Here is a 20,375-nt window from a genome sequence, read left to right as displayed (position 1 = left end):
AATGAACCCTTCCGCGATCTCTTCTCTAAAAAAAAGAAATGCTAAAAATATGTCAAGATTTTGTGTTATAAATATTCTAACAAAGAAGAGAACACATGCAATTTAGATAATATGTTAAATATATTTAATTATTGGAAAAATATGTTTTAATATTTATTATTATTAGTATTCTGCATAAATAATTATTCTACCGAATTTATCGTATTTTATCTTCTCATCATCGTCATTTATCGAACAGCTTTTAAGTTACAAGATATGCTAATTTTGTATAAAATAATAAATGAGCAAACACAGCTTTTGTGCCTCACGCGCCTAAGCATGTATTGATGTTAAAATCTAGTTGAAATAGCATTGTGTGCTAAACTTTTGTATATATAAATTGATTGAGGAACGAGGGACCTAAGACAATATGTAGTGCACATAATTTCCATTCAAGCGATATAATTTTGAATGGAAAAATAATGTCAAAATTATAACTCTAACAACTTATAATCTAAACTCTGATTGCGTCCCATATGGTAAATTTCCTGACGATCGTGCGTATTACTTAAATTGAAATTTATAACATTAGATATATAAGCGAAACACACGTATGCCGAATAAATTAGTGTAATAATATTAATTTAAGGATATTGAAACAATTTATACAGTTTCGATTATTTGCCACTAACGTAAAAAAGTGTTTAGTATTTCCAACGATATATGTATCTATATAAAATTCATTATATTAATACACATACATACACACACACGTACACAAAATAATTAATAATAATGATAAATGTTCTTTATAAATGTTTTTATAAAAATTCTTTATAAATATTTATCATTAATATTAATTATTGAATTAATGACCAAAATCATGAATTTTTGTACCGAATCTTCGTTTTTTTTTTTTTTTTATCTTTTATCTGTGTAAATCTTGATTTAAGTTTAATATACGATTTTCTATATCTAAAAAAAAAAATTTTATTTCTGTTAAAATTTCATAAAATAAATGCTTTCATTTTAATTGAATTGATGATTGTGTTCAATTATGTTATATTATGAAAAACTAAAAAAAAAAAAAAAAAAAAAATAGGTATTAATAGCATATTCATTGAATATATCTATTGAATATGAATTTAATTATTCATTGTTTTCTTTTTATAAATTAGTTAAATTGACTAATATTCGAACTATTAAAAGTAACAGATCTCTTTTTGCCAACTAATTACAGAATAATGTAGATGTAAATTAATCTTAACAACATTTGTGGGAAGAACGTAGTTTTTATGTTTATTTATTAATGTATGAATAAAAACCACTTACAGTGGTATTGAGTCAAAATAAAATGTTGTTATTGTTAAATTAAACCCTTTTACAGAGAAAAAAAAATCTATATATTTTTTGTTATAAATTATATTTTTTTTTTCATACTTCTTATTTGTGTTAATACTTTTTCAATTAAGTCAGCCTTTTTTGCTTGTCTATTATGTGGAATTAGGTGTTTATACAACCAATTGCTTAAAATAACATTTGATACTTCACCTAACTTATTATCTTTTGCTAATGTTTCTATATCAATAGTTCTTCCCTATTAATTAAAAACTTCGATTATTATTTTGTAAACTAATGTTTATTATATAAAATTTCTAATAAATACTCACAAATTTGGTAGTACACATTGCATTTGATAGTTTTTGTTTTAATGTTACATTAGCAAATGTATCGTTTTTTATTTGAGACTGTTTAAATAGAACATATTTTACATTAATTTTTTTATCTTATTTGAAAGTGTTGAAATGAATGAATAATAATAGATCATAATTATAATAAAAAAAAATAAAATAATAAAATAATAAAAATAATAAAAAAGTAATTACCTTGTAAAACATATTCTGATCTAACAATAAGTTTATTTCTTTAAAAAATGTAGAGGTATTCTCATCTACTATTCGTATTTCGTTTTCGTCATTTTGAGTTTCATTTTTTATTGTCAGAGAAGTATTTAAAAAAGGTTGACTTATTTGTTTATTTCTTTTAAAATTCATGACTTGTTTAGACATTTCTAAATTATAAACATAATTTTCTCTATCATTTGTATCATTTTCTCTATCTTTAACATTTAATGAAGTTGTGGTTTTATTAGATTTGCCTAGATTAGTAATATAAATTAATAACATGAATTTTAGATAAGACAGTAAGTGATTTTAATACAAGATATTCAAATTTACTGAAGTTTATTAAAGTATTATATCCATATCTAGTTGTAGGCTCTAATTGTTGATTAAAATCTTTATCAATCATATTATCCATATTATCAATCATATTATTGATAACATTATTATCAGTTAATTCTTTATTCCTTGGTAATAATGAATAATTATGGTTTGGAATATTCACTTTACTTATATTCTGCTAAGCAATCATGAAAATATAAAATTACTTAAGTAATACTGTAAAATTGACTTATTTAATTGTAAGTACCTTGCCTGATGATTTAAATTGATGATCTATTTCTCTGTTATTATTGTATATATATAACTGTTTATCACATACTTTGTTCAATGTATTATATAAATCATTAATAAATTGTAAAATTATATTATTTGCATCTTTACAAGGGATATATTGAATAGGTCCTTTTATTACACATACACTGGGATATATAAAACTGTTAGCTTCAGATGAATGAAATATAACTTCGTAATACATAATACCATCTTCTGTAGTTGGTAAATAATAGCCATTCTAAAAATTAAAATATTGTTTAAATATGACATTTATAATATTATAATACATACATGTTTAGTTTTATAAAAATAAACAATAATATTGTATAAATACCATATCTATCCAATATTTACGTAGTTCATCATAATTTGCAAATGGATATTTAGAAGGAATTTTTTTAGATATAGACACCAGTCTTGCTGTTCTCATACTAATAGAGATTATTAATTATATTTACAAAATATATCATTTATATGTAAAAACCAAATATTTTCAATATAATAAATGTATACCTAGGCAAAATGTGTACAGACTGGCAATATTTACTTAAATCAATAATACCATTATCATCTGCTTGAAATTTTTTTATCAATGAATCTAATAAGCCTAAGTCTTCCAATTGTATAAATGGTATTTTGATCTTTATTGGATAGAAGTATAATTGTGTATTCTTATCTAAAATTTTTTTCTATTTAAGTATAATATCATTTATAAGCAGAATATATCATATACTAAAGCACAGTACCATTTATAATAACTTTTACTTTTAATGCATCAAACTCTTTTGTTATTATATAAAATTTCATTTCATGAACATAATACTGCCCAACTTTGTTCCACAATGGTGCTATTTTACATTGCATTGTATAATTAAGGCACTTTACATATATATCTATTGAAACTTCTTGTGATTTCACATACTTGCAAAAAGAAATAAATTAAAATGATATAGTTATTTAAAACATTATAACTATTAAAAGATTGAAATATTAATTATTAAAATAAAATATAGTTAAACGTAGAAATAGAGGATTTACTAAAATATCCAAACGTTTTAAATTCGTTTTTAGTTTGCCGCTTTCAATGAATTCCTTAGCAGCAATAACATATATTAAACCAGGTGTTCCTAATATTGGTGATGCTATTACTTCCTGAATAATTTGAATTATCATTCTAAAATATAAATACACATACGTTCATAAAATTTTAAATATAATGTAATAAACGTCATTATATATAATAAAAAGTACATCAACATTTTTGTAAAAGAATTATTGGTATTACAGATAATTTAACAAAATATCGTCATTTTTACCGGCATTTTAATATTTGCCAATGATAGTTCGATTTTATTGGTAAGTCCCGAATTTTAACAAAATCAATTTCACAAATAATACAACATAATTCATTTTTATGTGGAATTGATGCAATGTATTCTTGATTAGAATCGTTCATTTTTTGTGTACCAAAATAAATTATTAATTTCTCTAAAATAATTAATATATCTCCAAATTAATAATTAAGAATTGTTAAATTCTTTATGTTACTTTTGAAACACTTCAGAATGTTCCAATTCATATTTTTATTTCCGTTCAATTCATATTTTTTATCTCCGTTTAAAATAAGATAAGACTACACGAGTCATATCACTTTACCTTATTTTTGTAATATTAATATTCTTTAATAATTATATGATGTTTCTTCTTGATAAATATTTTGTTCTCATTTTTATAAATTATTAAATTATATATTACGCATATAATACAGTAATAGTTTCTTTCTTAGATTTTATTATATTAATGTGAAAAGATTTGAATCATTTGGCGGGAGATTTTTTGTCGAATAAAAAATTGTTATAGTAATTTACATGTTATATGCGTAGTTATTACACAAGTATATTTTAGAGATCTATTTATGTAGAATAGATTTATGTAGAAGAGATTATTATAATTGATGAAATTATTTAAATTTCAAAGATTTTTTAAAGTAATATGAATATTAAATTTTTGTTCTTTTGTGATACATAAAATTGTTATAATTCAATAGATTGATATTAATAAATAAAAAAATATAAAATTAAATGGAACGTAAACAAATTGTTTTTTAATTCTTATAAAAAAATGTTGAACTTCAATAATGTTTGTTGGATCAATTATCCTTTTCACACGCATATGTATACAACATATACGTCCATAATTTGAACTTTTGAAAACAATAGAGTTACTATTAACATCATTTGTTTTAATATAAACTATACAGTATAGATTAATGCGGACCAGTACAAACCTCATTTTTACTTCAATGTCCTCTCTTTTTACTTCAACTACATTTATTGAATCGTCTAATTCACAGAAATGGATTCCCCAATTTTTCATTGGTAAATTTAATTAAAATTTTTTTTTATCATACATGAGAAATAATTTTTTGATATCCAAAATGAATAAAAACTCTTAGATGTGTTTATTAGTTCTATATTTCATTGAAAAAATATATATATGTAAAATTAAATAAGATCTATTTTATACAGAAATACTTTGTGAATAATATACAATTAGAAATATAATATAAATAAATGTTAATTAGAAATTTAATTCCCTTACATTTCATTAGATCATTATAAAGTAAAAGCAGTGTGCTTTAAAGAAACTTTGTTGATTTGCCTAAAAAATGAAATAGTAACGCACATTGGAAATTGTTGCATCTCTATAGAAAGTATTGGTCCTCAAAAACATGAGTTTTTAATTAATACAAAATTCTGTATAAATATTGATGATCATTTTGGTGGATCAAAAGTCGTTTGTTCATCAACAAATAAATTCAACTGCCTGGAAGAAAAAAGGACAGAGTTGGTTTATCACAAATACATTGTACTAGTTTTTTCTATTATCATAAAAATAACTTCTTTCCCAGATATGTATACCATAAAGGCAACTTCCATGAGAAAACATTATTTATGGGAATTCAAGACAATAATTATTATATAGAAACAACTGAAACATATCAGCATAATAAATCTAGGAATTGTAAAAATTTAACATATCCACAGAAAATAGAATTATTAAGTGAAGGCACAAATTTATTACTTATGAGATATCTCACAATAATTAACTATGATGGAACATTAACATTTCAAAATATAATGATTGATGGAAATGTTACTATATGCCAATATGTTAGATACTTTATTATACATTTTAGTTTTACATTGTTTCATTTATATTTATTTTAATCCCCAATTTTTTTCCTCATTTATTTATATTTATTTTAATTTTTCAATATAGAAGTGCATTCCTGTCAAATATATGAAATTATATGAAAATGATATAGAAGTGTACACAATTGAACGTGTAATAGAAAATCAAAATGGAAATGTAGAAAGTATGAAAACGTATTTAACACCAAAAGGAGAAATATTAGAACACAATTGGTTGACAACATCTTACATTCTAAAAAACAAATCTTTAGAAAATGTAAACCCAATGATTGAAAAACTTAGAATAGCAATACGAAATAATTGTTGGACAGAGGATATGGAAATATTTTCTAAATACTTAGACAAAAAAGTATGATTACATTATCAATGTATATTAGACAATTGATTATACAATTATGTATAATGATTGATTGTTATTTTACAGTGTAATGAAGTAACAAAGTTCATAGAGTATCTAATTAGTCATCTTGAAGTAAAGCATTTAATAGCTGACTATACACAAACTTTGCTAATTGGTAAGCAAACTTAGCAATAATTTAATTTATGCAAGGTAATATCAAGAATAATTCAGTCTATACAAGAATATATATATATAATACAATAAAATATTTATAATATTATTCGATATAGAATGTTTTTTTACATCAATTAATGTATATATTATACAAGTACACAAAGAGATTTACTGATATACTTATCTCATGCCTCCTGATACTTTGTTTTAATTTTTGCAGTGAAACCTCTCCATGTAGTAGATTTTACAATACAATATTTTAAGGCATTTTCCATATATCCAGAAAGTCAGGAATTTATTTCAATGAGACAAATTTCAAAGATTACTATACCTACACAAGAAAGATATGCAAATATATGTGATTTTTATCCTTTATGCACAAGTTGCAGAATGGCAAGTATTTCTTATAATTAGATGTACTTTTAAAGTGATAGAAAAATATGCAATATTTTGTTAATTACATATTTACAGCAAAATCAATTATTCAAAGAATCAACAAGTTTTCATTATTCTATTGATTCATCATGCTCAAATGATATAAATTCTATTGAAGAAAAAAAAACGAAAGCAATATCTCTATTGACTATTGATGCTTCAATAGAAAATAAAAATAAAGAAAAAAAAGATAGAAAGAATTTCAAATATAATTCTTAAAATTCATAAACTTTTTAAATAATTATTATGAAATAATTTTTATATGTATTATTATTGTATATGTGAAATAAAATATAAATTGTAATTTATCATTCTTATTTTGCATTGATTTTTATGAAGTAGAAAATATATTTTTTTTATTAATTATAATAATTGATAAAAAGGAACCATTTATTAATTGGTATGATTATGACTTATAAGTTAATTTCCAATGAAGAAAATATTTTAAAGTGAAACAGTTATATCACATAAATATAAGCAATGATAATTATCAGCAAAAGTTTACTGTATTATTAAACAAATTAACATATTTCTCAGCTTTGTGAATGTATCTTGCCTATATGCATGATTTATTGTGAGATATTTATTGTGAGATCTTACCTGTATCATTTCCTACCTGGTGAAGTTTCTTTTTGTGAATTACAAATTACACAATTTTCCTAAAACATTTAATAACGATATAATGAATTCTACAATTCTCAAAAAAAAATATGATTAATGCACAACAATATTACATACCACTAATTTAAAATTTGGTAAACAATCCTCATGGAATGAATGCTTGCAATAAAATATGACCAAATTTTTTGATTCTGCAATAAAAATTCACATATTATTTTGTTTATTAAAAAGAAAAAAATATTAATATTTTCGAAATTATTTTAAAGAAGATATATTTATCATTTATACCTCCCATAATTATCTTTCTATGACAAGCTCCACACAACTGATCATCTAAATGAATATAAATCAAAAATAAAGATTAATTAAAGTTATAGTGATATAAAATATTCTGATATTTCTAATAGATATACGAATTATTACTCAAAATACATACCGTTTATAAGTATACCTTTTTGATGACAACGAACCAATCTTTCATGAAGATTAAAATAATCATTAGATAAAATTTTCTTACATCCTTCTTGTATAGATACTTGCAAATTATAATCGCACATCATTTTAACCAAAGCTTTTTTTAAGCCAGGTATTTCTAAAGATGGATCTATTCTCTGTACCATTAGTCTAGGATCAACATATGTACCAATTTTTTGAAGAAGAAACGTGATAGCCTCTGGAAGAAAAAAGATCTACATAATATTAATTAAACTTAAAAAAACACTCATCTAAGATATATTGCAAGTTATTATTTACTTGGTTTATCCAAAGAATAATTTACTAAATCATTCCACAATTCTTCATCATCGTGTTCTTGACAAAAAGCAATAGCACTTTCCATGTCATTTAATTCTCTGGTCATAAGAGCCAAAGCTTCGGATATATTTCCTATTCTTCCTAAAAGATACACCATCTCTGGATAGAACTTTCGTTGACTACAAATGTCTAATGCTTCCTGTATTGGATAATTATCGGAACGACGTAAAAGTGGAAGTAGTTTATCTCTAGAGTAATCTGCATAAAGTTGAACTAGTAATCCATGATATTTCCCTTTGGAATCATTTGTATTTTTTTTATCTAAAGCGTCTAGATACTATAAAGTAATATTTAATAAATCATATAATTATATTATAAATTTTTTTTAATCTCTTTCAATTTCGTAATTTATATGTTTATTATTAACATACCAAATATAAGTAAAGATGTTTGTGTCGCAATTCATGAACAACAATTTCAGGTGGTACTCTGAAATTTTCTTTTTTTTTCTTCGTTTCATCTTTTTCTTTTTCCAAAAAAAATTGTATTGCACGTTCAGCATCTAAATCCATTAATTTTTCAATCATATCATATACAGAATAATATAATTGATATTTTTGTATCAAATGAAATACATCTTTGTGTCTAAGTTTTAAATACATTGCTAATGCTTTATCATATTTCCCATCATGAATATATAAAATTGCTAAAGCTTCTAAAAGAACATTTTGTCGTTGATTATGAACTATAAGATGTTCCAAAACACCATTAACAACAGCTGCAACTGTGTATAATGTTGGTGACCATTCTTTAACTAATTGAAGAAAACCATCTGGATCTATTTTTAAATATTCGTATAAAACCATCTCATAAATTAATGGATCTAGAGTTACATCACCTCGTGGGAGATAAGAAGAAATTGATCTTAATTGATGAACCCTTGCAAATTTATATACCTGTTAACATAAAATATTTTTAATTATAAGCATGACAAAAGTTTAATTATCATGTAAAACAACTAACCTCTTCTTCCCACAAGTTTTTATCCCGGCCTAGAACTTTTAGGCACAATTTTCCTGCTTCATCGTACTTCTCAGAAGCCAATAGATGATCTAAATATATACGACCCACATTAACTAAAGTATGTCTTTTACAATCTTTTCCATCACTACCACTAACAAGTTCTAATGCTTGTTCAAATTTTCCATGGCTTATTAACCATTCGATCCTGTCATCACAATCATACAAACTCGCTACAACTACATCTTTTGGACTTACAATAAAAAACCTAAATAAAAATATATAAAATATAAAATATAAAATCTATATAAAATATTTAAGTTATGTCTATTAAATAATAAATTATATGCTTTATAATAAACATATTATGAAATATTTCTCACCTGTTTTCATTTGTCAAACAATCTAAATGATAGTCATTACAGGTATATTCTTTATAACCTCGCAAATTCAACGAATTTGCACAGATTACAGAAAAGTCTTCACACTTTGGCTCAACAATGTGCAAAGTTGGTCTTTGACTTTTTCCATCTTTATCTAATTCTTTTAAGCATCCTAATAATACCAGTTGATTATCTAAAGGTGCAATACCGGATATATAAAAATCCACTTGAAATGTTGAAACTGAAATTAAAATCATATTATAAGATATAAATTTATGATTTTTTTTATTAAACAAATATAGATAATAAATGATTTACCTGGATCTACTACAAATTCAGGTAAATCTCTATTAACCATTTCTTGTACAGATCTCTTTTTTATTTGGCAAATACGCACTATATCCACCCATCCAATTAGTAATGTTCGATCATCTGACCAACGAAGATTACATCTATAGTGTTCTGGTAGCGCTCTATATGAAACATGGCATTGAAAACATTTCTGAAATAATATCTTTATATATAGATTGCAAGTGAAATAATTTAGAATATACTACTTACTCTTCGGTTTTAGTCCATTTAATAAGACTTAAAAAACATCTAGCATTTGAATCATATACTCTGACACCTGTATCAGATGCCCAAGCTATAAATTGACCACCCCATGCTACAGATCTTACTCCATCTTTTGCTTCGGAAAGAATTGTTGACTTCATTCTGGATAAAAATGTTTTTTCATATAAAATCAATTTGTCGTCTCCTAAAAATCGATAAAACTATCTTATAATGTTCTTTATTTTACTTTTAATATTTTTTACGAAATAAATTGAAATACCTGTAATAAATTTTCTTCCACTACCACTTTTATAATAATTAGGGTCAATAGCTATACTCTTGACAAGCCTACCAAGATTTATATTGTGATTATTTTCTGTGCTATATAAACCGTAAATAAAAACTTTGCCATCATCACTGCAGGATGCGATAAAGTCACCATTATGATCTATAGAAATTTGGTTAACAGCAACAATATGTGCCTGTAGAGTTTTTGATTGTATATTATTGCCCTGATGATCCAAGAGATGTATCATTCCCCAATGTGATCCCAAGCAAAGAAACTAAAATATATTATGGTGAAGATAAATATATGAACAATAGTTAACCTCTTTAATAAAATGTAGATACAAATAAATTCTCTATATGTAAGACATATTATTGAAAAGGCATTATTCATACCTTAGGATGTACAGCAATACAACTAGCAGCATCATTTTGTAAAATATGTTCTAAATCATTTCCCATTCTAACAAATTTGAGCTTTGGCTCAACCTCGTCCACCTCAGAATCTGAGTCATCTTGATTATTCTGATCAGTCTGAAAATTCAATTCATTAAAAATAGGACCTATTAACGTTTTGTAAATGATATTTTTATAATTCCATTCATATTTTTTCCGAAACATATTACTTTAGCATTATTTTCTTCCATTATTTTTTCTTAATTTTTATCGACAAAACTTCGAATGCGCACGACAAAACGACGAACTGTCAAAGTTGCTGCACGTTTTGATTCCATCCAAGCCCACCTGCTTTTGTGAACTTCGTTCCTTGCTGAAATATATCTACGATCAATTACAAACAAAGCGAGCAGATATATAATGTACAATATTTAATATTTTTTTTTCGATTGATTACATTTTACTACTTTATTAAAACCATAAGATTGATTAAATTGATATTCTCCCATTCATAATTTTTTAATTAAAAACAACTCGAGAATCTAATTTTGATTCTCGAAGTCGTTAAAAACTACGACGAATCGATGAAGGTTGAATCAAATGAAAATAATTATTTGGCAGGTACATTTAAATTCATTTTCGTTAATGTCAAGTTAAATAAATAAATTAATTAATTAGTCGATTTTCATTTTTACGATCAAAATAAATTGATGTGATCAAAAATTACAAAATTGTACATTTTCATCATATTTTTTAAAAAAATCGCTCAAGTATATGTTTACTAATTGTTTATTTAATTCTGTAGTATTATTAAAATTCTTTACAAAATCGGTAGAATTTGTTAATTATTTGTAATAATTTATTATTAAAATATTTGTATTAGTATATGGAGGATTCTAATTATAGCGTTTATTTATATATTTGGGAATTACAATATACGAACATATGATCCTTATTAATATATCTTTGTGTTTTCAATAATTTTTCAGATTTCTAAATAATCAGCAGAAAGGATTATATATATATATAAAGTTTCTATTTCGTATAGAAAATAAATAATAAAAATATGCCAGATAGTGTAAATCAATTAGAGAGACCATCGGTAACTCGATCACCTCAAGAAAGAAAAGAAATTCTATGGAATGCTTTATCTTGTGCATTATCTCTTCGTAAGTAATATTTTGATTGTTTTAATTTCATTTTCTTAGTAATCTTCTTTTATTTTTTTAGGAGAAAGAAGTGAACATTTAGATGTTGTTGATCTTAGAACTTTGGAACAAGTTATGAAAGAAGGCGATGATGCTGTTTTAGAAATAAGCCTTGATGAAAAGAGTATTATTTTTTACAAAGATTTTTCTTATTAAGAAACATATTTTAATATAAAAATATTTTAATTTAAATATATAATTTGTTTTTTCAGTGAACAATCAAGAAGAAATATTTTTGGATTCTGAAGCAATTAATATTTCATCCAAAATTTTGACAAAATGTACTAAATCTTTAACGCAAAATATAAGTTCATATAATTATGTAGATTTTGCAAAAAAAATTGTAAGTATTTAATAAAATATAATAGAAAGATACATATATAGTATTATGGATGATATAATTGATATATTTTTATATTTTAGTTACAATATACTCGTAAGCTTCCAGATGAATTATTAGAAAATCCGGATTGGTCTGTTTTAGAAACAGAAGTAACAAGATCTTTTAAAAGGACACCTGAATATACTACTTTGCTTGGTAATTTATAAGATAATTATATAAAAATAATTGCAAAACTAGGATAAAAAAATAATGATTTTATTTGTTTAGGTTCATTGACACCACTGGAAAAAAAAGAAATAGTTAATAAAAGATCAACAATTAAAGAAGCTCAAGCCATAATGAAATCACCGGAAAATGTGGTAGTTGTTAATAAAGATGAGGAAAGTGTAGAAGAGACAGTAGATAAAATTAAGAAATTTATCAAACATTATTATAAAATAAATCAAAAGCCATTGGACTTTTATTGTTTAATTTTAGATCCAAATGACTTTGGAAAAACAATTGAAAATATGTTATATGTATCATTTCTTATTAGAGATGGTATCATAAAATTGATAAAAGGTAATTATTTTGTGCTTTATGAGAGAAATTGTATTCATATTTTATCATTGTAGATAATACAGGAATACTTGTTATTCAACTCTGTTCTAAAGAAATGATAATGCAAAGGAAGCAAGTTGGCACACATATAAATATTCAAAATATTATGTCTTTAAATATGGAGCAGTGGAAAGTAATTACTATTATAAATGTAATTATACACAAATGAAAATCTAAAGATTTTGATTTTATAAAACCGATTACTTTTTAGATTCTGAAGGATACATACAGATTAGAAAAACCTATACTTGATTTTGGGACTAATCCTTGCTCTCACAGTTAAAATATAAATAAATTCATACAGTATTTTTATAAAAAATTAATCATTTTGTATCATTCCAAATACATATTTTTATGTATATTCGTATTGTATCAAAAAGGACCAAATAAAAAGAAATATACACAGATCATGGGTTGTTATAAGTTCAAAGTTACAAACGTATGTTCTTTTTAATTGTTTTTATTTATATTTAACATATACTATAAAATCGTATATGTTATTGATAATATGACCACTGCGATAATATATGAATAAGGATATTTTGTTAACAAAATTTACATCGCGAATTGTATAAAATTTCCGTTTACTTACGTTCTTGAAAGTTTAACAATTTTATGAATTTTATTGTATATAGTATATTTCAATATTATATTTTACTTTAAAGTAAAATTAAATAGTTTTAAAATATAAACTATTTTTTGCGAAAATGCCATATTATTAACCATAAATAAAAGATAAACGATAACTGTTGGATGATTTTCATAGACTTATGGTATGTTTATGGTGATTTTTAACAAATACAATTTATTGTTTCGCTAATGATTCAGCTTTAGCTACTACTTCTTCAATCGGACCCACCATATAGAATGCAACTTCTGGCAGGTGATCGTATTCTCCAGCTAAAATCTTTTGGAATCCTTTAATAGTTTCTTGTAATGGTACTAGTTTGCCAGCATGGCCAGTGAACACTTCAGCAACCTATTTAACGATATTTTTTCGATAAATATCTCATAATATAGAGAAAAAAGAAAAATAAATGAAATAATTCTTACCTGGAAAGGTTGAGATAAGAACCTTTGAATTTTACGGGCTCGTGCAACAGTAAGCTTATCTTCTTCGGACAACTCGTCCATACCTAAAATGGCAATGATATCTTGCAGGGATTTGTAATCTTGTAAAATCTTTTGTACACCACGAGCGATATTATAATGTTCATTGCCGATAATGTTGGGATCCATAATACGAGATGTCGAATCTAACGGATCCACAGCTGGGTAGATACCTATTTATGAATAATTAAAATAATTACAAATTATTAACAATTTTTTAAATAAATTATATATGTAAAATCTTATAAATAAATCGTTTTTAAAGAAAATATATATTATAAAAAAGTATTATTACCAAGCTCAGCAATAGCACGCGACAGTACAGTAGTTGCGTCTAAATGAGCAAAGGTAGTGGCAGGAGCAGGATCTGTTAAATCGTCTGCAGGTACGTATATGGCTTGTACAGAAGTAATAGATCCCTTTTTGGTTGTAGTAATACGTTCCTGCATGGTACCCATATCAGTTGCTAAGGTTGGTTGATAACCTACAGCTGATGGAATACGTCCTAACAAAGCTGATACCTAAACAAAAAATAAATAAATAAATAAATAAATAAATAAAAAAGATATTTAATAATTTTAATAAGTTAAAGTACCAATTGAATTATGTTTGATAAAATTACCAGCAACATACCTCCGAACCAGCTTGGGTGAACCTGAAAATGTTGTCAATGAATAATAGTACATCTTGTCCCTCTTGATCACGGAAATATTCTGCTACTGTTAAACCAGTCAAAGCTACACGAGCACGAGCACCTGGTGGTTCGTTCATTTGACCATAGACAAGTGCTACCTTAGAAGTTTTATCCTTTAGGGAAATAACACCAGATTCTATCATTTCATGATATAAGTCATTCCCTTCACGCGTTCTTTCTCCTACACCAGCAAATACAGAGTAACCACCATGAGCTTTAGCAACATTGTTGATAAGCTCCATAATAAGCACAGTTTTACCAACTCCAGCACCACCAAATAGACCTTTATTTAACAAAAGCAAATTATAAGCGAGGTATATAATAAAGGGGACTATAGTATATTTAAGATTATAACTAGAATTTAGATCTTACCAATTTTTCCTCCTTTGGCATAAGGAGCAAGTAAATCTACTACTTTAATTCCTGTAACTAAGATCTCTTGTTCTACAGACATTTCTACAAATTCAGGTGCATCTGCATGGATAGGAGCTAACTTGTCAGTGCCAATGGGTCCACGTTCATCAATTGGTTCACCAATTACATTAATAATACGTCCCAGAGTTTCAGCACCAACAGGAATACGGATGGGATAACCAGAATCCAAAACACCCTGACCACGTACTAAACCCTCGGTACCTATAAATGTATTAGGACATAAGTTTATGATACACATTTATTAACTTATTTATTTGATATTATATAATAATAACATTGATTCTTTTATATATTCATGTTTTAAATATATATACATACCATCCATAGCAATAGTACGCACAGTATTTTCCCCAAGATGTTGGGCTACTTCTAGTACTAGCCTGGGGCTTCTGTTCTGTACTTCCAATGCATTAAGAATAGGTGGAAGAGCATCGTCGAATTGTACATCCACAACAGCACCAATGACAGCGACAATTTTTCCTTGAGCGCCACCTTTTGAGGATGCTGCTTTGGCATAGTTTTTCTCTACAAATAAAATAAATTAATATAATATTAGAAATTAACTGCATATATTTATTAAGAAATATAAAAATATAAAAAAAATAAATATAACATTAAATAAGTATAAAAAAATAAATATAGAAATATAAAAATATAAATATAAAAAATTTATAAATTAATCTGATATTTAGAAAAAAGAAATAGACTACATAACACTTATGAAAATGTTGTTACATAATACAAAACATATACAGAAATATAAAATATATATGTCTATTTTCCAAGAAAATGCTTTATATAGTTTCCTTTGACTACTATAATCAATGATAAATATTTTATATTCTATTTTTATATATTATATATACTTATATATAGTTATAATGTGATTCTAAATTTCAAACAAATGAAAATTACTTAACTTGTCACTAGACAAAAATGAAAGCAGTATACTAAATATTTCCAACATAAAAAATTCTAAAGAAATCGCGGATAAAGTTATTAAATACTCTCAATATACAATAAGTTTCAGAAAAATTATTTTAAAAGAATAATTCAACAGACTATATAATCGCCATATTGGTACAATAGTATCTTACTGATCCGCTCAAATAATACAGATTATATAATCGATATCACAGAGAACATTTTTTAACATTCATAAATGACAATTTTCACTATCATTTCTTTTTACCTATTTTCTTTTTTTATCATATAATAAAAAAAACTAAAACACATTTAAAATAGATTAATTTCTTCTTACAATATTATATGACGAATAAGACAGAGAAAATAGGATTAGAATGTTAACGTAATTTTCTATAAGATATTATAAAGTATTGAAGAGAAATTTTAATGTACTTACTGTCTACTGAAACAGTACTAGCTACTTTCGCAACTTCATTTTGAAAAAGGGTCGGTTTGACGGCCCTTAAGGCTCCAGCGGCTGCCCTCGATACGGCGCTTAACATCATGGCCGGTCAAGTGAGGAAAGATGATCAAAGTACTCTTCACCACTGCAGTCCATATCCCTTGGCAGTATTGCGAGTGCGCAATACATTATAATTCTAGTGCGCATATCGGTTACGCATGCTAATACTCATGTGAGTGATCATGTAATATTTTTAAGATAATTTTCTTTTTTCTTTTAATTATATATTTGATAAAAATCTACAAATATTTATTTTTATTTTTTTGTTCTATAGTATCAAATTAATGAGATTTTTGAATGTCGAAATTAATTTCGTTTTTTGATGGTGAATCGATCGAAAATGATTGTTGTTCTATAAGATATTTAAGCCACCAATCTCATTCGTTCATTTGGGATTTGTGAGAACGATCCTTAAAATTAGTTAAGCTTTATTTATTACGAATGAAAAATGTTTTATTTATCATAAGTTGTTATATAAACTGTGATTGTTTATTAATGATATCTGATATAGCTCCTAAATCCTATACAATTGGATATTCATCGTTTAAAATTTCACTATGGATATTTTTTTCTCAATTTATTTTACCATTGAAAAATTCTACATTTTCTACGCTGTCTTTTGAAGAAGTTCTACAATTTGCCGTTAGATTTCGCTTTTAACAATCATTTGACGTTTTTTGAAAGAAGAAACATACCTTTGTCAGTATGCTTCAGTATATCAGAGTATAATTACTTGGTATATTTCAGTATTGTAGTATAAATCCTGATTATAAGCAAATAATCATATGTGGGATTTTCTGTTTAATATTTAAAATGACTGATACAGTAAATGAAAATGCTGGATGTAGTTCCTCATTTGAAAAAAAATGGACTAGAAGTGAAAAATTATTATTGTTAAAAGGTCTTAAACTATATAGTCATAAAAATATACCCGGTATATCTACATTGATACCCAACAGATCTCAAGAAAATATCGAAGCTATGATAAATGAATTAAAAATTAGATCAAAAACTGCAAAGAAAGATAAACAACCTTTAATAAATGATTGGCTGCAGAGTGAATCGTTTAAAAACAAAAATACATTGATTCGACAAGCATTACTTTTTATATGTTTATTCGAGAAACATTCTTCTTCTACAGACAGGATATATGATTATAGGTGATTATACAGATAAAAAATATTATGCTTAAATTAAATTGTTATTAAGGATTAATTCTACTGGAATGTATTGATATTGGTATTATGATTAAATAGTTTTTTTTATCTTAATTATCTATCAAAATCATATTATTTTTTTCAGAGAAATTTATCGTTTTCTTTATAAATTGACTTGTGGCTATGAAATACCTAAACTTTCAGAACAGAATCAAGAAATATTTTATGAGGCTTTGTCTGAAGTAATTCAAAAAATTACAAATACACATCATCAAGATGTCATATTATATCTTGAAAAACTTCTTAACCAAAAGAAAAATGTAAAAACTTATTCGGGCAAGTAAGTAATTGTAGATTAATATATTTTATTCTCATTTGTTTGAAATTCATATAAAATGTATTTAATTGCTTTCTTTATTTTACAGAAAAACTTCTAAATAAACTACATAAAAAACAAAGTTATATTAAAAATGATACAAAAGTTATAAGTAAATCGTTATGGTATAATTCTAATATGATTGCAAATAATTTATTGGGTGCTTAATTAGACTTATAATAAAATTAGATTTAAAATATTTTTGATAACTGTGATATTATAATGTATTTTATAACTGTAATAAACATTTTTATAGGATATTAACATTTACTTTCGTGCTGCTGTACAATTTCTTTTTAGAAATCACACAAAGTGATTTCATGATTACGATGAAATAATTATGCTAATTTATCATTGTGTATCCATTATTATTAAATGATAATTATAATTTTGTCTTTAAACATATTTATCATAAAACCATTAAAATTATTATATATTGCAAATACATTCACTGAAACATGAATATATGTATATTAGTAAGTTATACATTACACATTTATAAAGACGTGAATTTATAAGAGAATAAATTATACTTTATATTCAATCTAGTCTAATGCTGTTCATAATAAATGCAAGAAATAATTAAATATTATAAACTTTGATAAAGTAATTTATACAAGATAATACAATTAGGTTTTTTTAAATTTCATCCTGTGAAATTATTTTTAGACTCGGAATTCCATTTATCTGCTTAGGAAATAGAGACAATTATACTTTTACAGTGCTATCAACTTTCTATTTTTAACTTTTTGAAGATAAGTTTACATCCACTGATGTATCATTTGATTGTTCTGATTCATCTCCCCAGTTCCAATTAGAATTATCTGAACTTGGGTAAGTGGTAGAATTCCTAAAACAGTTTCAAATTTTCATATGTATGTATGTATAAATTTATAGAATAATTTCTTAACAGACTTACTTCATACTAGAACCAGTTATTAAAGATGATTTTTCATTAGAACATGATTGCTTATCAATACTATTTTGATAAGTGTTTGATGAATTTTGATAATGTTCTCCAATACTATATTGACTTTGTTCCGCTGTATTTGTACCTCCAATATCACCCCAGCCTTTTCTTCCCAAATCTCCTACCTATCAATATCCGATAAAGACATATATAATTATTAGAACATATTTAAATAATTATGAAATATTTTATGTTATTATCCATGACCATAAAATTTTATAATTTCATTTCACCTTTGATGCTGCGAGTTCTCCAATTTTAATAGCATTTTCTGTAGCTTTAGATGCTATTTTTGATGCATTAGAAGAAAATATTTGCCAGCCCTATAATGATAACTTTTTGAATACTTATGGAAATTTTATAAGTAATTTATAAACAGATAAATTTAAAAAATAATTTAATGATATAAAATTATCTCACACTTGTTAAAGATGATACTGCATTGTCAAATAATTCTTGGGACATACTTTTTGGAGGTGCTTCCATTTGATAACCAAATCCACTATATTTACCTCCTTGATTAGGTGGTATATTTCTACAAAATTGGAAAATAAGAACAAAATGATAACAAGTGACCATATTTACTTACTCAGGACGATTAGCATTTTCACTTTGTCTTCTAGCAAAAAAAGATTCTGTTTGTGCTTTAATGGCAGGTGAATTAGCATTCTGGTAACTGGCAGTTAAATCATTCTGATAAGCAGAATGTTCTTGTACTTCCGATTGTTTCTGAGATTGAAATACCATTATTTTAGATTCAGTAGGACTCCAAGAATTTCCTTGAGCTAACGTAGCAATCTATAAATTACAACATTAATTTTGATATGATCTATAGAAATTGTATTAAATGAAATGTTATTAAAATATATGACCTTATCTTTGTACAACGCAGCTGCTTTGGTATTGTATTTCTGAGAAATAGACATGGAATTATTCCAGTCTGGTTGAGCTTCGAAGAATTCTCGAGCAAGTTTATTTCCACCAACTCTCATTTTTTCTAATTCTATGTCTTTCCACTTGTCCATAGAAACAGATCGCACGAACGATAGATGAACTCCAAGTCCTCTATGTTTTCCTGAGCATTCAAGACATATCCAGATGCCATATGTAACTGAAGCCCATTGAGGATTATGTGTACCACATTCGAAACATCTCTGCGAAATACAAAGATGTAGTATATAATAGAATCATTTTTCCCAAATAAACTTATAAATTAATATCTTACGTTATTTTCATCTTTGACTTTTAATTGATTTAAAATTTGTCGAGTACGTGGACTAGCCATAATGTCAATATCAGTCAATATATGTATTACATATACAAAAGCATTGCCGTTGGATCCAATTTATATATACATATACATAGTAATGTCCGCGCAGCG

General features: G+C 25.3%; 7 protein-coding genes across 12 annotated transcripts; 3 read left to right on the top strand and 4 right to left on the bottom strand.

The window, feature by feature from the left end:
- Positions 1 to 1,259: 1,259 nt before the first annotated feature.
- On the bottom strand, positions 1,260 to 2,057 carry LOC122637715. The gene is made up of 3 exons (XM_043830049.1): positions 1,866 to 2,057; positions 1,650 to 1,727; positions 1,260 to 1,576 (listed from the first exon to the last, which is right to left on the bottom strand). Exons 1-3 carry the CDS (start codon positions 2,046 to 2,048, stop codon positions 1,400 to 1,402), a joined length of 438 nt encoding a protein of 145 aa, XP_043685984.1. The 5' UTR covers positions 2,049 to 2,057; the 3' UTR covers positions 1,260 to 1,399.
- Positions 2,058 to 4,797: 2,740 nt separating this feature from the next.
- On the top strand, positions 4,798 to 6,638 carry LOC122627303 (ciliogenesis-associated TTC17-interacting protein-like). The gene is made up of 6 exons (XM_043808365.1): positions 4,798 to 4,873; positions 5,107 to 5,341; positions 5,407 to 5,668; positions 5,778 to 6,059; positions 6,135 to 6,225; positions 6,445 to 6,638. Exons 1-6 carry the CDS (start codon positions 4,798 to 4,800, stop codon positions 6,636 to 6,638), a joined length of 1,140 nt encoding a protein of 379 aa, XP_043664300.1.
- Positions 5,062 to 11,040, bottom strand: LOC122637565 (vacuolar protein sorting-associated protein 41 homolog). 6 transcript variants are annotated; one of them, XM_043829776.1, is made up of 14 exons: positions 10,903 to 11,040; positions 10,673 to 10,810; positions 10,272 to 10,554; positions 9,998 to 10,196; positions 9,755 to 9,909; positions 9,437 to 9,677; positions 9,057 to 9,321; positions 8,465 to 8,989; positions 8,034 to 8,370; positions 7,717 to 7,953; positions 7,569 to 7,613; positions 7,398 to 7,471; positions 7,260 to 7,318; positions 6,061 to 6,555 (listed from the first exon to the last, which is right to left on the bottom strand). In XM_043829776.1, the coding sequence occupies exons 1-13, from the start codon at positions 10,921 to 10,923 to the stop codon at positions 7,265 to 7,267; spliced, it is 2,574 nt and encodes an 857-aa protein (XP_043685711.1). In that variant the 5' UTR covers positions 10,924 to 11,040; the 3' UTR covers positions 6,061 to 6,555; positions 7,260 to 7,264. The 6 variants fall into 6 exon arrangements, 4 of the variants coding, with proteins under 4 accessions (XP_043685710.1, XP_043685711.1, XP_043685709.1 ...); XR_006329263.1 differs by lacking the exon at positions 6,061 to 6,555 and adding an exon at positions 5,062 to 5,321 and having other exon boundaries at positions 7,573 to 7,613; positions 10,673 to 10,909; XM_043829775.1 differs by lacking the exon at positions 6,061 to 6,555 and adding an exon at positions 5,062 to 5,321 and having other exon boundaries at positions 10,673 to 10,909.
- A 77-nt stretch (positions 11,041 to 11,117) lies between these two features.
- On the top strand, positions 11,118 to 13,220 carry LOC122637569 (EP300-interacting inhibitor of differentiation 3). The gene is made up of 8 exons (XM_043829781.1): positions 11,118 to 11,293; positions 11,662 to 11,841; positions 11,903 to 12,004; positions 12,093 to 12,223; positions 12,304 to 12,418; positions 12,491 to 12,784; positions 12,838 to 12,956; positions 13,035 to 13,220. Exons 2-8 carry the CDS (start codon positions 11,739 to 11,741, stop codon positions 13,104 to 13,106), a joined length of 936 nt encoding a protein of 311 aa, XP_043685716.1. The 5' UTR covers positions 11,118 to 11,293; positions 11,662 to 11,738; the 3' UTR covers positions 13,107 to 13,220.
- A 47-nt stretch (positions 13,221 to 13,267) lies between these two features.
- Positions 13,268 to 16,584, bottom strand: LOC122637567 (ATP synthase subunit beta, mitochondrial). The gene is made up of 7 exons (XM_043829778.1): positions 16,426 to 16,584; positions 15,381 to 15,587; positions 15,000 to 15,263; positions 14,567 to 14,910; positions 14,229 to 14,454; positions 13,877 to 14,106; positions 13,268 to 13,802 (listed from the first exon to the last, which is right to left on the bottom strand). The coding sequence occupies exons 1-7, from the start codon at positions 16,532 to 16,534 to the stop codon at positions 13,629 to 13,631; spliced, it is 1,554 nt and encodes a 517-aa protein (XP_043685713.1). The 5' UTR covers positions 16,535 to 16,584; the 3' UTR covers positions 13,268 to 13,628.
- Positions 16,585 to 16,749: 165 nt separating this feature from the next.
- LOC122637570 lies at positions 16,750 to 18,187 on the top strand. The gene is made up of 3 exons (XM_043829782.1): positions 16,750 to 17,651; positions 17,794 to 17,988; positions 18,074 to 18,187. The coding sequence occupies exons 1-3, from the start codon at positions 17,305 to 17,307 to the stop codon at positions 18,087 to 18,089; spliced, it is 558 nt and encodes a 185-aa protein (XP_043685717.1). The 5' UTR covers positions 16,750 to 17,304; the 3' UTR covers positions 18,090 to 18,187.
- A 36-nt stretch (positions 18,188 to 18,223) lies between these two features.
- On the bottom strand, positions 18,224 to 20,374 carry LOC122637568 (ADP-ribosylation factor GTPase-activating protein 1). The gene is made up of 7 exons (XM_043829779.1): positions 20,220 to 20,374; positions 19,867 to 20,148; positions 19,584 to 19,792; positions 19,415 to 19,529; positions 19,228 to 19,317; positions 18,944 to 19,119; positions 18,224 to 18,874 (listed from the first exon to the last, which is right to left on the bottom strand). Exons 1-7 carry the CDS (start codon positions 20,277 to 20,279, stop codon positions 18,766 to 18,768), a joined length of 1,041 nt encoding a protein of 346 aa, XP_043685714.1. The 5' UTR covers positions 20,280 to 20,374; the 3' UTR covers positions 18,224 to 18,765.
- Position 20,375: the final 1 nt, after the last annotated feature.

This window comes from Vespula pensylvanica, chromosome 2, assembly GCF_014466175.1.
Source record: "Vespula pensylvanica isolate Volc-1 chromosome 2, ASM1446617v1, whole genome shotgun sequence".
Lineage (NCBI taxonomy): Eukaryota > Metazoa > Arthropoda > Insecta > Hymenoptera > Vespidae > Vespula > Vespula pensylvanica.
Note: the sequence above shows the minus strand (reverse complement) of the source record. Positions and strands in the feature narration are given on the sequence as shown.

Coding starts and splice junctions, on each gene's coding strand:
- LOC122637569 (XM_043829781.1), top strand. CDS start 11,739: ATGCCAGATAGTGTAAATCAATTAGAGAGACCATCGGTAACTCGATCA. Junction 12,005..12,092: donor AATAAGCCTTGATGAAAAGA/GTATTATTTTTT, acceptor TTGTTTTTTCAG/TGAACAATCAAGAAGAAATA. Junction 12,224..12,303: donor TAGATTTTGCAAAAAAAATT/GTAAGTATTTAA, acceptor TTTATATTTTAG/TTACAATATACTCGTAAGCT.
- LOC122637567 (XM_043829778.1), bottom strand. CDS start 16,534: ATGATGTTAAGCGCCGTATCGAGGGCAGCCGCTGGAGCCTTAAGGGCC. Junction 15,264..15,380: donor GCGTACTATTGCTATGGATG/GTATGTATATAT, acceptor ATACATTTATAG/GTACCGAGGGTTTAGTACGT. Junction 14,107..14,228: donor GCGTGCTATTGCTGAGCTTG/GTAATAATACTT, acceptor ATTCATAAATAG/GTATCTACCCAGCTGTGGAT.
- LOC122637565 (XM_043829775.1), bottom strand. CDS start 10,897: ATGTTTCGGAAAAAATATGAATGGAATTATAAAAATATCATTTACAAA. Junction 9,322..9,436: donor TGTTTGACAAATGAAAACAG/GTGAGAAATATT, acceptor ATTTTTATTTAG/GTTTTTTATTGTAAGTCCAA. Junction 8,371..8,464: donor AACATCTTTACTTATATTTG/GTATGTTAATAA, acceptor ATTACTTTATAG/TATCTAGACGCTTTAGATAA.
- LOC122637715 (XM_043830049.1), bottom strand. CDS start 2,048: ATGTCTAAACAAGTCATGAATTTTAAAAGAAATAAACAAATAAGTCAA. Junction 1,728..1,865: donor ATCAGAATATGTTTTACAAG/GTAATTACTTTT, acceptor CTATTTAAACAG/TCTCAAATAAAAAACGATAC. Junction 1,577..1,649: donor CAATGTGTACTACCAAATTT/GTGAGTATTTAT, acceptor TTTAATTAATAG/GGAAGAACTATTGATATAGA.
- LOC122637570 (XM_043829782.1), top strand. CDS start 17,305: ATGACTGATACAGTAAATGAAAATGCTGGATGTAGTTCCTCATTTGAA. Junction 17,652..17,793: donor GACAGGATATATGATTATAG/GTGATTATACAG, acceptor TATTTTTTTCAG/AGAAATTTATCGTTTTCTTT.
- LOC122627303 (XM_043808365.1), top strand. CDS start 4,798: ATGTCCTCTCTTTTTACTTCAACTACATTTATTGAATCGTCTAATTCA. Junction 5,669..5,777: donor ATGTTACTATATGCCAATAT/GTTAGATACTTT, acceptor TTTTCAATATAG/AAGTGCATTCCTGTCAAATA. Junction 6,060..6,134: donor CTAAATACTTAGACAAAAAA/GTATGATTACAT, acceptor GTTATTTTACAG/TGTAATGAAGTAACAAAGTT.
- LOC122637568 (XM_043829779.1), bottom strand. CDS start 20,279: ATGGCTAGTCCACGTACTCGACAAATTTTAAATCAATTAAAAGTCAAA. Junction 19,530..19,583: donor GAAAATGCTAATCGTCCTGA/GTAAGTAAATAT, acceptor CCAATTTTGTAG/AAATATACCACCTAATCAAG. Junction 19,120..19,227: donor GAGAACTCGCAGCATCAAAG/GTGAAATGAAAT, acceptor GGATATTGATAG/GTAGGAGATTTGGGAAGAAA.